The sequence below is a fragment of the Talpa europaea genome (genome assembly GCF_964194135.1).
Source record: "Talpa europaea genome assembly, chromosome: 7".
NCBI lineage: Eukaryota > Metazoa > Chordata > Mammalia > Eulipotyphla > Talpidae > Talpa > Talpa europaea.
The window spans coordinates 34877077-34893823 of NC_140074.1; the positions used below are offsets into that span (position 1 = coordinate 34877077).

The 16747-nt window shown below is 39.5% G+C and overlaps 1 protein-coding gene across 1 annotated transcript in view; it reads left to right on the top strand.

Annotated features, from left to right (window-relative positions):
- Window positions 1-857: 857 nt before the first annotated feature.
- Window positions 858-16747, top strand: part of LOC311172851 (histone-arginine methyltransferase CARM1-like) — a gene marked incomplete at its 3' end in the record, with an annotated part of 104552 nt that continues 88662 nt past the window's right edge. Inside the window, exon 1 of the mRNA XM_084236384.1 lies at window positions 858-947. Within this exon, the coding sequence (XP_084092510.1) occupies window positions 873-947 (75 nt within the window). The 5' untranslated portion in view covers window positions 858-872. The remainder of the gene's footprint in view (window positions 948-16747) is intronic.

Genomic DNA, 16747 nt, shown 5'->3' on the forward strand with positions numbered 1-16747 from the left:
AAAGGAATACTCGGTGTTTAATCAGCGGACAGAAGAGGCATCAGCTGCACAATACTTCCAGGTCAGGGAAGTTGCCCCAGGGGAATAAACTTGTTTCAAGTATCACACACCTTTGAATACACCCAAGTAGGCCAGTGCGTGGAGAGGAAACAACTGATACAGTACTGCAGCGGTTCTCAAAGTGTGATCCCCTGAACACCAACAGCAGCTGCATCTGGATTGGAATTCTCACTCTCACTTATCAAACTATCAAGTTTCTCTATTATTCTGAACCTCCGTTTCTTCAGCTGAGGAGTATAAATCCTCTGATTGTTGTGACTATATAATTTGATTAGTTGATTTATATGAAGCATGTGGCATATTTGGCTACCAAATGGTGGCAATTACAATGATGATATTTATAACTGTCACTGCTCCTGGATTTATATGAGCCATATCACCCAAATAACTTCCCTCATAAGGATACTTTCTTCCCCACCCCCACCTTTACCCAGGAATTCTACCCAATTCTATATTCCTTGCTAGGTTGATGGGACTCAGTGGGACCACCCACTTTGGCCTGGCCCAGTTCACTTTGATATTTTCTGCATCGGTGCTCTCTCTTTGGGAAGGCACCTGGGCATCTTTTCTGAAAGATCTATACCCGAATCTGTTATGTAGTACAGCAGTCAGAAATCTGGGCTCTGCTTACAGTTCTTTATGTGGACAGATCACTGTGTCTCTCAGAGCTTCAATTTCCCTGCTAAGCCTTCTTGGACCAAGATGGCTGTAAAGGCCAGACACCCACAAAAGTGTAATCTTGTAGGTTGCTTACTCTCTTTCTCCTCCTTTTTCCCTTACAGTTTTATGGCTGCATTTCCCAGCAGCAGAATATGATGCAAGATTTCGTGAGGACAGCCACTTATCACAGAGCCATCCTCCAGAATCACATTGATTTTAGAGACAAGGTAATGTCGACACCAGGTTATTAACCCCAAGCTATATTAAGAAACCTTGTCAAAAACTAAAATCAAAATTAAATTTCGATAAAATTTTCATATGACCCTGGTATCTACTCCTAACTGTACACTAAAGATTGAAAACCAGGTATTCAAACAACTATGTGTACATAAATATCCATAGTAGCTGTAGTCCCAAAAGCAAAAAAAAAAAAAAAAAAAATGGAAATAATCCAAATGTCCATCCACTGATGAAAAGAAAAAGCAAAATATGGGTGTGCTCATACAGTATAATATTATAGTGTAATACTATGAATATTCAGATTTATATTATCCCTTAAAAAAGAATAGAGGGCCTCCCTGGTGGTGCAGGCGGTTGATTGCAGTGCTGTGAAGCTGTCCGCAGCCTCTGCAGTGCTAGTTCGATCCCTGCCGGCTTTAGAGTAACCCACATGGTGGGGCAGACCTCTTCTTTCTTGCCCACTGCTCCCCTCAGCAGTGTACTTCGGTCAGTCTACCTGTTCTGTTCCCCGCTCTGTCTCTGGTGAATCCTCTCACTCTCCCGCACATCTGACCTGTATGTACCCTGGTTCTGGTATAAATAAATAAATCTTTAAAAAAAAAAAAAGGAATAGAATGCCAATACATACTTCAATGTGGATGAACAACTAAACCATGCTAAGTAAAGAAGCCAGTTACAAAAATTCATACTATGATTCCATTCATATTAAGCATCCAGAACAGGCAAATCCATAGAGAGAAAGCAGATTTGTGGTTGTCAGTGGCTGGGGAAGGGGGAAATTGGGAATGACTGCCTAAGGGATACACGGTTGCTTTCTGGGGTAATGAAAATGTCTTCAAACTTGATAGAAGAAATGGTTGCACAACAAAATGAATGTATTTAATGACACTGAATTGTATACTTTAAAATGGGTAATGGTTAATTTCATGTTATATGAATTTTGCCTCAATAAAGAAATTAAGCTTTGAATGCTAGGAGCTCAAGAGATTCACTATATTTTGGTGCATAGAACAAGTTAGTAGATTTATTGCTACATAATGAATAGCTTTTATTGAGTCCCTTTACTTCAGTTTTTTTTTCCCATAGACTCTACAAGTGCCTGCATTTATTTCCTTCACAAAATGGATCTGAATGATGAATGATTGCTCACACATTATACAAATGTTAAATCTATTAAATCTGTTAAATCACCAGTGTTCAAAATACACTAAATAGCTCATCTCAGAGACGAGAGCATTGGTCAGTGAATCCACTATCGTGGGATCTAGTCACAAATTTTCCACCTAACTAGGTGTGTGGTCTTAGGCACAACATTAAGCTTCTTCAAACTTCACAGTATATTTTACTGTCATAGTAATTGTGGATGTATGGTCTTTGAGATTCATAATCTTAATCCCTCAGGAATCTCATGGGACAACATTGGAATAATAATCCCAATGACTCCTGTTTTGCTATGTCCATGCCTATTTGTAAAGTCATGTAGCTGCTCCTTTCATTAAGAGATAGTCAAATTTTTTATCCCTTATTTCTGTGCAATCCTCGTGATGTGCTTTGATCAACAGATTATGTGTAAATTTTAGAGTTGGCTTAATGGGACTTGTGGCTTCTGTCCTCCTCCTTTGGGGAGCCTGTGATCACCATATTGAACAGAAGTCCAGTCTAGACTATTGGATCTTGCACATGCTGGAGAGCTAACTCCAATCAACAGCCAGCATCAACTGCCAGACCTATGAATTAAAAACAGATTATACATCATAATCTTGGACCTTCCAGCCCATCCAACTCTCCATCTGAGTCCATAAATCCTGGAGTTCAGGCAAGACTGCCCAGCCCTACCACAGAATTGGGGGAAATAATAAATTGTTTCCAGTTCAAACCACTAAATTTTCATGTAGCTTGTTATGCATAGGCAGCAATAGCTAATTAAAGCAGAGAGAAGATACATGAAAAAGCAATGATAAACAGACCTCAAATAGAAGTTGATTTGCCCATGACTTTCTGTCCTCTGTCATCTTCATTCTGCCATTGAGCCTGTCAGAGAAGTTTTTATTTGGGTTATTACATTTTTCAATTCCACACTTTCCATTTGGCTCTGTATTATCTATTTCTTGACTATTTTTCCATTGGTTTCAGTAGTGTTCATGATTTTTCTTGTGTTTTTTGTAATAGCTGCTTGAAAGTTCTTGTCAGATCATTCTAATATCAGTGTCAGAACTCTGCTACTTCAGTTGTTTATCTTTTGCCAGATAATTGAGATTTTCCTTATCCTTTATATGCCAAGAAAAGTTTTATTGTTTTCCATATGTTTGAATATTATGTTATGAGACATTTTGTTGTTTAAAAGTTAGGGTGAATGTTGGAATTTTTGTTTTAGTCATCATTCAACCTGGTTAGGTTTTTGACTACAAGTTCCATGCCACTAAATGGTCTTCTGAGGACTGTGGTTCCTATATTATTAATAGTTCAGTTTTCAAAGCCTTGGCAGGGCTCTTAGAATCTGCCATCTGAGTGTCACCCAGTTGTTAGTCTGGTACCTTGTGGGGAGATCTCAGAGCTTTGGTATGCCTAATTAAGATCAAATTCGTACAAGCAGGGGTTAGGTTGAGGGTGAGTCCACAAATTCATTTAAGAAAACAATTTCATTGAGTAGCTTCTCTAAACTTCGTCCTATCATTGAGCCTCATGATCATTGTTCTTTCTGGCTCCCAGATACTGCTTTTCAGTCTCTGACCAAAAAGCTCACTCTGCCATGCATTTCCATGACTCTGCCTATTTCTTAGCCTAGCAGAGAGAGAACAAAAAGAAAAAAATAACCCAATGGGGGTTGGCCCCAGCATTTGGAAACAGCAGTGCCATCGAATGCAGTGATAGACACCCCTCTCTGATAATACTGCCTCCTGTAGGCTGATGCTGTCACTAAAAGATTGCTGTAGACTGGAGCATAGAAGCGAAGAAAGGAAAGAAAAAGAAAGAGGAGAATAGAAGTGCAGAAAGGGGAAGAGAAAGAAGAAAAATAGGAAAGGGAAAATGTACTTTCTTAAAGTTAGATCTAGCTATTCTTGTGGGTGAGAATGATGGTAAGACCATCAACAGCCATGTTTAACCATAGACTCATGAATTCAATGAATTAAAGACATGAATTATTCATGTTTTGCCATGTTTTGAGGTACCCAAGAATCATCCTTTGCCAGTGGAGCATGTTTAGCTAACCATTCGGAAGGAGATACCCCTAATGAGGAGGACCACATTATGTAGGAGAACAAGATTAAGGCAGAGGGGGATGCTTGTTTCTTTTTATATCTTAGCTAGTATTCAAGATCGTAAGTAAAGTATTAATTACCATATAGGGGTTTTGGTAATTAAAAAAATTAAACTGTTGATTGCTTCTTCATGGTTTGAAGATGTTTCCTTGAGATGATACTTTATTTTTTTTTTTAAAGATTTGTTTATTTATACAAGCACTGGGTACAGTCAGAAGCACAGGAGGGTGAGAGAATTCACTAGAGCCAGAGTGGGGAGCAGAACAGGCAGACCGACAAAGTACACTGCTGAGGGGAGCAGCGTGGCAGGAGAGGTCTGCGCGCCATGTGGGACACTCGCTGGCAGCCGGGGATCTAACCGGCGCTGCAGAGGCTGCAGGCAGCTTCACAGCCCAGCGCTCAACCGCTGCACTACTGGGGAGGCCCCGAGATGATACTTCATTTATGAAAACTTTTCTCGCTCTGGAGTGACTTTTTAATCAATATTTTATGATATATAATAATTTTTAATTCTGGTTACAGTTTCTAAAGCCAGTCCATAACTACTAATCACACTAACAATTTGTATTATATGACTCACAGAATTTCACATGGATAACTTCACTTGATCATTCATTTATATATCTTTTGTCTATAAAAATTAAGATATTGGACCACCTTTTAGGTAATTCCCAGTTCTGACCTCATTTGATTCTACAAAATACCCTTTTCCTGCCAACCTGAAATGGGTTTATCTGCCAGTGAAATAAAATAGGCATCCATCTGTTGGGGTTTAGGAAGGTGATAATTAATCACATGGTTGATCATTAATTATATCCCTTTCCCCCTCTGATTTCTGAACCGATTTAGAAATAGACACAGATGTGAGGTAGAAATCACAGTATCAGTTTTATTGTTGGTAATGTTATTTGGAGAATAGGACTTGGATGTGTGGCCTGTTACTTTTTCCCCCAAAACTGAACCTTTCTATCTATTTGTATACTTAACAGCTGGTCTCCCAGACAAATCCAGTGCCTGCCCAGCAGCTTCCACATGAGGACTCAGAAGCAGATCCTTGAGTAGGGGGTGGGCAGGCAGATTCCTTCCCAGTGGCAGAGCTATGCATACTCAGTCCTGTTTCCCAGTGTGACCCAATCAGGTGGGTTACACCTATTAAGAAGGAAAATGAGGAAGGGAATAGGACAACCTTTGTTTCCAGTACTGCCCTCTCCTGGGAGAAAATATCCACTCCCCTCTGAAAACTGAATGAGGAAACTCTCTTGGTTTTAAAGTCCCAGGGACCCTAACTAGTAATCTACTGAGAGGGTTAAATTAAACTTCAAAATTAAAACTGGTTTCTGGGCCGGCACTCCCATCAATGCCCTAACCACTGGCAGCTTTCCTGTAAGCTGGTCACTCCTCCCAGCCCTAGTCACTAGTGGTGCTTCCTGTAAGCTAGTGCCCATACCAGCGCTTCAGCCACCTGCAATATTTCCTATCCCGTAGCTTTAACAGAAAGGCTCTTTTTTCAATTGTTCCTTTTTTCTGAGAACAAAAGTACCCAGTACCTGCTAACCCAGCACTTGCTAAGTAAGTAAAAAGAAACTGCAATGCAGAGAAAGCTGAGAGAGAAAAGCAAGTTGCACTCTTGTCCTGGATTCTCAATTTGTTACCTGTCCTTTCCTCCTTTAAAAAGTACTTTTACTAAACTTTGTTTTACTTCCAACTTCTCAATCTCTGCAGATTCTTCCACAATCCATGCCAAGGTCGCCTGGACCCCTATCCACCACATCATCTACCAAATCCACTGAAAATCTAATTTTTTTTTTAATCCTTTGTTTGTTTGTTTAATCATACTGAAGCTCATTCTAGAATAACCCCTGGAAGTCTGTTTGGAGCATGCTACATTTTCACTAAATGCTTATATTCTTTGATTCCCTAAAAGGGCATGGGTTTAAAATGATCAATATCAATGGCTGTTATTTATTAAGGAACTTAGTTTCATGTAAGCCCTATGCTGTAAGAGCTTTCCATACACTGTTTCTGTCTGAGTTCAGTGAGCTATCATAAAAATACCATGAACTGAGTGGCTTTAAACAAAAAAATACTTCCCACAGTTTGCAGAAGCTGAAAATCCAAGATCAATAAGTCAGTAGAGCTAGTGTCTGGAGAGAGTTCATTTCCGGGCTTATAGACATCAGCCTTCTCACTGTTTCCTCACATGGCTAAGCGGGAGAGGAAGCAAGCTGCTTCTTGTCTCTTCTTACAGGGACACTAATACCTCCAAGTGGGTTCTATCTTTGCAATGTAATTACCTCAAAGACACTATCTTCAAATACCATCACATTGCAGATCAGAGTTTCAACATGAGAATTTGCAGTGCACAACCATTCTGTCTATTGCAGTTTCCTTTCATCTTCATTACAAATGTATGCAATATATACTAATATTCTAACCATTTTAGAGATGATATAACTGAGACCTGGCAATATAGATAATTTGTCTGATTTTGTACTACTAGTAAATGAAAGGTCATAATTTAAACCCCATTAGTAGACCTTTATCCTGTTTGTCTTGAGATCTTGGGCAGGTTATCAACTGTCCCTGGGTTTCAGTGTTCCTATATATTAACGTAGTAGCTAATTCTTAGAGACCTTCAAGATAATTCAACAAATATGAAGTGCTCAGTTCTTAGCCTATCATATGAACTCAGTATAGAGTATTATTATTATTGATGGCCCTGGGAATTGTGCTGGTTTCCACCTCTCCTGTGATTTTAAATCTTTCAAATCTTGATTTTTCATTCTACCTCTTCCATGCAGTTTTAATGAAAATCCTTTCTTGGCCAGAGCACTGCTGGCTGAGAACTCCATTTGGAATATGTCCAGGAAACTGACCTGCTGGAACCCACCCTACTCCCTCCTCGGAGTTTCTGTTAATTGCCATCTGGCTATTTTTAGTTTTTCAAGTGTATGTTAGGTAGGAGCAGGGGAAGTCCATCCTGCTGAGGGTGTGGGGCTGTATGAGCTGTAGGATTTTAATTTGGAAATGTTTTGACACTTCATTTGTCAGGGCACCAGTTGCCGGAAACTTGTGAGAGTAAGCAGGAGCCTAGAGCTTATTATTTTTTTTTTAAATCAGCATTTTCACATAGAAAAGGATCCCCAGTCGCAACAGCTGCTTAGTGCATCCAAATGTGAGGCTGGTTTAGGCAGATGGAATTCAAGGATTTGAAGGCATAAAAGAAAACATAAATAACAACAAACACGCAAAGCAACCTGCTCAGATTGTCGGCTCATATACAGATTTGCAGAGCCTGATCAACAGCCCCTTCCTATGTGGGTTTTCTTTGGTGTGAGTTTATCATCAGTTTGGTTGAAGATCCTGGAGATCCTACTCCAATCCCCGCCCTCTTAAAAAATCACTGCATACCCTGCGTAAACATGGCACATTAATGAGGCCTGACCTTAATCATCAACAGGAATAAAGGCTACATACTTGCCAAATATTCCTTTCTGTGTGTGCTCAAACAGCCTTGCTTCCTTACATTTTTAAAAACCACTTTAATGAGGTATCAATCTCATACAAAAAAGCTGCATATATTAATGCATACAACTTGATTAGTTTGTACATAGGTATAGATCTGTAAAGCCATCAATGCAATCTGTGCCATAAACTATCCATTATAAAACTTCCTCCTGTCCTCTTGTGTATTATTTATTATTATTATTATTATTATTGTTATTATTTTGTGATAATGAAACTATGCAAAACCTGGGGAATGTCATGGTTTTTGGGTCCTCACCCATGCATTTAAAGTTGCAAGACACAACTCAAACAGAGTGTAACAACAACAGGATTTATTTACAAATGGAGAGTTAGAAGAGAAAAAAGAAAGTGTTTCTAAGGACACAAGCGGCCATCCATCCCACAGCAGATAGTGTCTGCAGTGTCCAGTAGTCCAAACCAAAAGCTGCTCACGAAAGATGGTGTTATTCCTTCGATGACAGTCTGTGGCTGATGGCACAAGGATAAGAAGTAGACCAGCATCCAACTCAGAGTTACAGCTGGAAGTAATCACAGGTGGCACTGCTGAGACATCATGGCAGCAGCCAGCAGCAGTGGTCAGCACTGGAGGTGACAGCAATAGGAGACAGCTCTAGAGGTGGTGCAGGCACAGACCAGTGCCACCAATCAGGCAACTGTAGACAGCTCTTATAGGCAGTACAGGCACAGGCCAGCAGTGCTGATCCGGAAGTGATGCCAGAGACAGGCAACAGCAGACAGGAGGTGGTGCTGGAGGAGCAGGCAGCATTGGTCAAGAGGTGGTGTTGAAGCATTACATAGCTGTGAACAGCTCTTAGAGGCACTGCCAGTTGTGCCAGAGTAAGGAGTGGCAATGATCCCGAAGCAGCAAGTCAGAGATCTGAAGGGAAGATTGTCCTACGAGAGTATTCTTATCCTCCTGGAAACCTGTTTTTTATGGCTTTCAAATCTGACTGACATGTTTTCAAAACTGGTGCAGGTTTCAGAACCCAGTTGACATCTTTGCAACCCAATTGACCTGGATTTCAAAACCCAAACCCTGCCAAGTGTGTGAAACCCAATCTACACTGGGGTCAGTCTGATGATGGGTGTACAGGATGCAGCAAAGCCAGGCATACTCTGCTGCTGACCGAAGCTGTGGCGCTCCTCTTACAATAAGATCACATAACATAAGATCAACCCTCTTAGCAAAGCTTTAGATATGCAATACAATATTGTGCTGTGCAGGTTATCTCTAAAAATTAAGAACTTATTCATTTTGTATAACTGAAACTTTGTACCCTCTGATACCATTCTGCTCTCTACTTCTATGAGTTTGACTATTTTAGATACTTCATAAAGTGAAATCACGCCATATTTATCTTTCTCTGTTTAACTTATTTCACTTAGTGTAATGTGTTCCAGCTTCTTCCGTGTTGCACATGCCAGTATCTCCTTTTTAAAGGCAAAATAATACTCCATTGCATTTACATGCCACATTTTCTTTTTTTTTTAATTTATTTGTTTGTTTGTTTGTTTGTTTATACAAGCACTGGGTACAGTCAGAAGCACGGGAGGGTGAGAGAATTCACCAGAGCCAGAGCGGGGAGCAGAACAGGCAGAAGGACCACAGCACACTGCTGAGGGGAGCAGTGGGCAGCAGGAGAGGTCTGTGTGCCACCACACGGGACCCTCCTCCAGTGGCTGGGGAGCAGCCGGGGATCGAACCGGCGCCGCAGAGGCTGTGGGCAGCTTCGCAACCCAGCGCTCAACTGCTGCGCCACCAGGGAGGCCCTGCATGTCACATTTTCTTAATACAACTTTTTGAATCCTCTACTTGAATCCTCTCACTGTGTTTGTTAACCTAGTGACAATAAAATCCTTATTCAGAGCTTGTTAGGGATATAGTAAGAGAGGGATGTGACTCAGGAGTCCTTCTAGGTGCTTTGCATATCTCACCTCATCCTTGTGTATTTGTCAGGATTCTTAGCTGCCAGCATCAGAAACAACTCTATGAATTTAATCAAAAAAGAAAAAATAGGGGAAAAACAAGGAATGCATTTCCTAAAAGGACACAGGGACATCAGAGAACTAGCTTGGAGGCTGTATAACCAAAAATAATATCCCAAAGCATGCTACAGAATTGATTGCAGGGAAACAGTAGAAGCACCAGACATGGACACAGCATGCCAGCCTTCGACCTAAGCTACCCTTGAATGTTGTCCTTAACACCCTCCCTTTGATACGCTGGAAGCTGGAGGTAGTTGTGACCCCATCCACTTGGATTCTGAGTCTTTACATTCCCTGTGTCTTTACACCCTGAGCTTTGCATAGCAAATTCATCCTATTGGCAGAGTCCTGAACATGCCTGTGCTTTAGCTGTAAGGGTGCTAGAAAAAGCATCAGATATCTTCATCTTCTCTGGTAGTGGGTAATTGGTGTTGCCTTCTAAGGGGCCCACTCTTCAAACAGAAAGGGATTCAGATCCTAAGAGGCACAAAAGAATGACAGATTTCCACTTTGCAGTACAACAAGCAATGCAATGTATATTGTTAATCTAATAGCATAAATAGAGGATCCAGAGCTACATAAATTTATTTTAGGGACACGAGTAGTAAGTGGTAGAGCTCTAGGCAAACTTAAGATTCAAAGCTTATACTGCAGGGTGATCTGGGAAGCAACAAAATGCCAGTCTTTATATATTCAAGTTTGATAATCAAATGAAATTTTACATCCCTGGGATTTTTGGAATGTTTATTTGGGCAGGATGTAATAGTGAAAAATAATCTCTATATGTGTAGATACGTAGATAGATTAGATCATAGATAATGAGACAGATAAAATTCTATAGTTTGGTCTTTGGAGATTATTTCAGTTTCCTAGGGCCATGATAACAAATTTGCATAAACCAGGTAACTTAGAACAACAAAAATGTATTATCTTCTAGTTCTAGAAGCTGGAATTCTGAAACCAGAGTGTCAGTGAGGTCATGCTCTGTCTGAAGTTTCTAGGGAGGGACTTCTTTGCCTCTGCTTTAGTTTTTGTGGCTGACAGAAAGCCTCAGGATTCCTTGGCTTGTAGACATATCACTCCAATCACTGATTCCATCATTATATGGTGTTCTTCTGATTTATCTATTTCTCTGTGTAAATTTCTCTCGATTATATCTTTTATATTAGATTAGAGTCATCCCTAATCCAATTTGATGTTATAACTTGATTGATCTTAAAAATCCTATTTCCAAATAAGTCATAGTCACAGATTCTGGACATGAATGTGGGACACTATTTGGGACACTGTTCAGCCCACAGTGGCCATGGTTCAAATTAGGTCATATATCATAAAAACACTTCTCTAGAATTAGGAAAACCGAGTAAGTGATAGTCACAGATGATATATTAGGGCATTTGGAAATGAGATAACTGGGGGTTTTCATTAAATAGATGAATTTGTAATCAATGTATCTGTGCTCAAAACCCATGACTGTAACTTTAACCTTTCTGAGGCAAATTTTATATTGAGATTTGAATACTTAACCACTTGATGGCTGTTAAGAATTTAGTGAGCTGCCATATTCAGAGACTCAGCACAGCACTGAAATAGTATAGACATACCTGGGGAACCTGACTCAGAAATCATGTGAGCTTTGTGGATATAGCTTACCTAGGCATGTTAGGATTAGGCTAGGTTATGCTTCTGTAACAATTTTTCTCCAAATCTCTGTAGTTTAAAACAACAGAGTATTATTTCTTGCTCATATTCATGTCCGTCATGGGTTAGCTAAGAGCTGCACTTTACCTCATTCTCATTTTAAGATCCAGGCTAAAAGAGCAGACTCTATGTAAAACAAAATAACACCCCTAATTCTTGCATCTTCCCCCTCAAAATGACCTATGTTACTTCTGACTATTACATGGGTCAAAGAAGACATGTGGTCACTTCTAATTTTAAGAGTGCAAGGGCGTGTAATTCTACCATGTGCCCACAAAGAGATCCAGAAATATTTGGTAAATGGCACTAAGGACTATCATGCCAGATGCCACTTTTGCAAAATCATTGAAGGAGGGCAATGTGTTAAGGTGACATTCTCAGTGCATCAACTGTGCATGGCAAGGAGGAGGTTTGAAGGATTAATACTTCATAATTCAGTTGGTTAACTTACTACTAACTTCTGCCTGGTGAAGTGTGCCTACTCACTGAATGCAAAGCATTATACAAAATTCCTAAGGTTGAATTTCTAAACCTTTCATATAAGACATTGCCATGAAAAGTCAATTTGGAGCAACTACTGATTTTGTTAAAATCTTATAAAGACTGTGCAACAATAACTCCTAAAGTAGATGACTTGATTTCAATGCCTGCTTTCCAGGATATGAATTTAAGTAGATAAAGAGAATAAAACCAGTGAGACTCAGTTAAATTGGGCAAAACAATTTAACAAGTAGTTCAAACTGGTGTACTAGAACCTGGTCTCTACCGACACTACATCAGGAGTTGGACTCCAATGAACTTGGAACTTTTACCTAAATTCTCTTTTCATTCAGTTTCCTAAATGTGAAAGTGTTAACACAGCCACTCAGTTTCAGGAGTGGTGGCTTAGTTGTATAATTTAGAAGCTCCAGAAACCCATAATATATAGAATCACAGAAAAATGCCAATAAATTTATTGAATTTTGTATAACCATTACCATGTTAATAGCCTAGATTTCCTGAGTCACAGGTATGGGGCCAAGACTCACCTGCTGGTACTTTAGTCAGAAGCGTAGTCTCAGGAAAGCAGGAGTAGCTAAAGGGGAGAGAGGCAGGGAAGGAAAAGCCAGCACAAGGGAATACGTTATTGAGCTGGCCAAACTTTATGAAAACCTGATTACAATGTCATAAGTCTTCAACAAGGGCGTGTGAAGTCACTCCATCTTCTCCCAGGGGGAGAAAAGGAGAACAGTTGACCCCTTGACAGCCATCTCTCATTGGTCAAAAACTGTCTGCACAGGGTAGTTACTGCTTCGCACTTGGAGGTATATATGCATGGGTGCCAGATGTGTGCAATAGTGCTCATCTCATGCCTGAGCAGGAGCAAGGAAACTCTGGGAGACAAAACATATGTGGCAGTAGCATGGTATCCACTGTTCTGTTGCCTATGAACAATATGAGGAATTAGAAGACCCCACAATAGTCTCCTTAGGCAGTAGTGGCTGTAGCAGCAGCAGCAACCATAAAACCCAGCTCCAGTTTTAAAAAATGTCTGTGACAATTTCTAGGGGCTCTCTGGCCAGACAGCAAAGCAAGTGTTCCTTTCTGGCACAATAAAAAGACTAAATATATTATAACCTATACCCAAGCCAGAAATAATCTAGGCAGAAGTGCAATCTTAGGAAAGCAGGAGTGGCTAAAGGGGAGAGAGGCAGGCTTCCCCCCACACTTTCTATTCTCCAAAGCCTCTAGCTTGTATTAACTCAGCATTTTTGCAACTCTTCCATTCCCTTCTGTCCCAAAACTAATTCTTAGTTTTCATTCTTATTGTCTTTTCCTGGAATATTCCAAAAAGTTTTCCAATTAGTTTCTCTGCTTGTAGCAGTTAAGACATCTTTGGCTTCAAATTGGAGTAAATCTCAGCTCAAATTGGCTAAAACAGTCAGTGACAGTATGACTCCAAGGTGTTTTAATCCAATTACTCTGAGCATCACATCCAAATGTAGCTATCCAGGAAAGAAGAGGCATCTTTTACATAAAAGATATCTCTTTCAAAAGGGAGGCCCCAGTGGACTTTTGCTGAGATTCAAAACAAAAATGTATGACACCTAAGCCTAAAGCACAACTGGTTAAGAGGGATGGAATCACCTATGATTGCTGTCAATAGTCAGAATCCCCTCCCTGGGGTGGGAATTGGTTAAACACATAGAGAAGGGTAAAGCTCAATAAAATTGAAGTTCTTATGGGAAGAAGGAAGGGACTGATGGTGGTTAAGAACCACCATTGTCTGCTTTGCCACCTCTAATCTTGTGCCCCATCCAATCTTTATTGTCAGTAGGATGCTACTGAAAAGCAGCTATGAAATAACTTGTCCGAGGGAAATTTTTTTTCATGTTCCTTCTTTGCTTAAGGATCAAGTCCAAGCTCCTTATTATTGTATACAAGACCATCTGTGATAAAGCATCTGCTAGTTCCTCCAGCTTTTCCTCTTGTCATACTGATATCTCAACTTGATCCCTACTTCTACCCCTAACACACACATCATGCTTCTGAGGAAATCGGCTAACTCCCAAATGCCACTTATTCTGTCATTCTTTGTTCATACAGCTACCTCTTCCTGAAATCTTGACCCTCCATTCAAATGGAAGAAATACTGACTCACTTTTCAATTTTTCACTACCCAGGTTGCTTCAGTTGTCTTTTCTGACCCCTTGGTAGGACACACTTTTACTCCTTCATATTCTCACTGTGCCCTTTATGTAATTCTATCTTTGCCACTACAACATGGTAGTGTTTTTTCCTTCTTGCATTTCTCATTCTCCCTACCAGATGCTTTATCTTTGCGTTTATCTTTGATATTGGAAGAGATATTGCATAGCCAGCACCTAGCAGTTCTTGGCACAAGGGTAATAGAAGGAACCTAATAGATGTCTGATGTCTGATAAATGAATGGGTGCTTAAGGGTTAAGAACTGAGTGAGCTACAACTGAATTTATTGGCAGCACATAAAAGGGTTTGAGCCAGGGGAGATAAGCTAAGAGTAATCAACATCTTTGTATATTCTATAAATTAGAGGAATGTAGTTGGAACTTGTGAAAGGGAGGTTTAAAGATTGATGATGTTTTTTTTTTTTTTCATCCTCTACCAGAAGACCAGGCAGAATGGAACAGATTACCCTAAACCTTAATCTGTATTACCTAAATCCAGGCTGTCCTTTGGCTGAAAGCAAACTATACACTATACATCAAACATAGAGTCTGTCTTGTGAGGAGCTGCCACTGAAGAATTCAACCGTAGTGAAAGTACTAATTATCTGAAAAATATTTAATTTTAAACAGCAAAGACCATAAAGGGATAGCTTCTAAAGTTCCTGAAATTATTTAGACTATTTCTTCTCCCAAAAATCCAGAGTCAAAGATATGATAGACTGAAAAAGATGTACTGTTCTCTCACTCTGTTCCCACCTGGATGCATAGGCAATCACTCTGTCAGTCAATAGTTTTGATATTGGAAGAGATATCCAGGGAAGTTGGTAGCCTGTAGCAGGTAACAGTGATGACAAAGTACATCACTCTGCAAAAAAATATGAGGTATGCATAACTTTGGGTGTTTCTGTGGGTGTATCTACAGATGTAATAAAATTGGGCCTGGAAGAAGCAATGATGAGAGTGGAAGTACACAGGTAGATGGACACAGAGTTTAAGGGTATACAGCAAAGAGAATGGCGATTGGGTTATTGTAATTCAGAGCAACCACTGATATCATCAAGCAAGGAAAGAATGAACAAATAATTACTGGATAAATTGAAGAATTGATTGTGTGATGATCAAGACCTCAGTATTGGGAGACAATTATAAAAGTGCTGGGGTGAAAAAGGATAATTGTGACCAGCATTACTGTAACCTAAACAATAGAAAGACTAGATTAGAACTGAAGGTGAATGGAGTGGCTAGGAGCATAGAGTTTGAATTTAACATATTTATTTTTTGAATCTCATCTATGCCGTTTATTATACATGACTTTAACTCTATCTGATTTTCAGTCTTTATCTACAAGATGGAGAAAATACCACATTGTAGAGTTGTCATTGCAAGTAAATACGGTAATGCCTACAAAATGCTAAACAGACATAGCACCTTCTATGAATAAAACAAATGTTACATATTTATTTTTACTCTATCGTTTAAGGGTGATTTTGTTTTACACTTTAATGAGGACTTGAAATTCCTAATAATTTTTAGGTTTATTTTACCTAATAAACCGAAATACATAGTGTTGAACCCAGTTGGAGCTATTTTATCCCTGTCCAAATATTTTGCAGAATTTCTTTTCTTCAGAAACCACAAGAACATGTAATTATAATCATCTGTACAGCAAAATGATGACCTTGACTTTTTTCACTTTTTTCAAAATTTATTTGCAAATAAATTTATAGAACTTCTGGCCTATGTTACATGGACCAATTTTTAACTTTTCCCTATAGTTCTGCAGGGATTTCATACTGTTTTCTGGTGCTAGCACCTAAAAGCTCCAAGTTAGCCATGTCTGCAGTTATTGCTTGTCTATTGAGGGGCGGCTGAGGATGAATTCTCTCTTTAGGGGAACTTTGTACTCAAGAGCTAACTGAATTGCAATGTAATGATAATACAACAAAGTCAAAGAAAGCCATTCTTTGAAGGATACTTTAAGATCACTAGATTTATGTGAATTTGTTATGCTGGCAAAAGGTAATTTCTCAGGGAGTTAATGGATTTGCACTGTATTTTCTGGATCATGAATCTATTCTCTATTTGTGATACTGAGATTTTTTTTTATTTATCTGTTCATTCAGCAGAGATTTTAGTGAATGTTTCCTTTATGTGCCAGACCCCATGCTATGTGTGAGCAATTCAACAGTGAGCAAAAAAACAGATGAGGGTCTCTCTATTAATGAAGATTATAATCCAGGAGAGGGAGCAGAGCTTAATCAAATAATCACTCATTGAGTGAATTATATCTGATGATTGTTACGAAGAAAGAATAGAAAGAGATGATAAGAAATCATGTAACAAGAAGACTTTGCTTAGCCTGAGAGAGGAGCAAAGATCAGGAAAGTCATCCCTGTTGAAGAGATGTTTGATCCTAAAGGATGAATTGGTGTATGGCCAAGGACCCTGCAGGAGAGCGATAGCACACTGGGTAGCATGTTTTGGAGAAGATAATAAATGGAGCTATTTACAAAAGTGTGGGCAGAGTTAAAAGAACCAGTACATGGTGAAGCACCCTGGCATTAAAATGGATGGACCTGTCACCACCCCTCTAAATTAAGAAACAAAGGAGGGGGGATGTGGGTA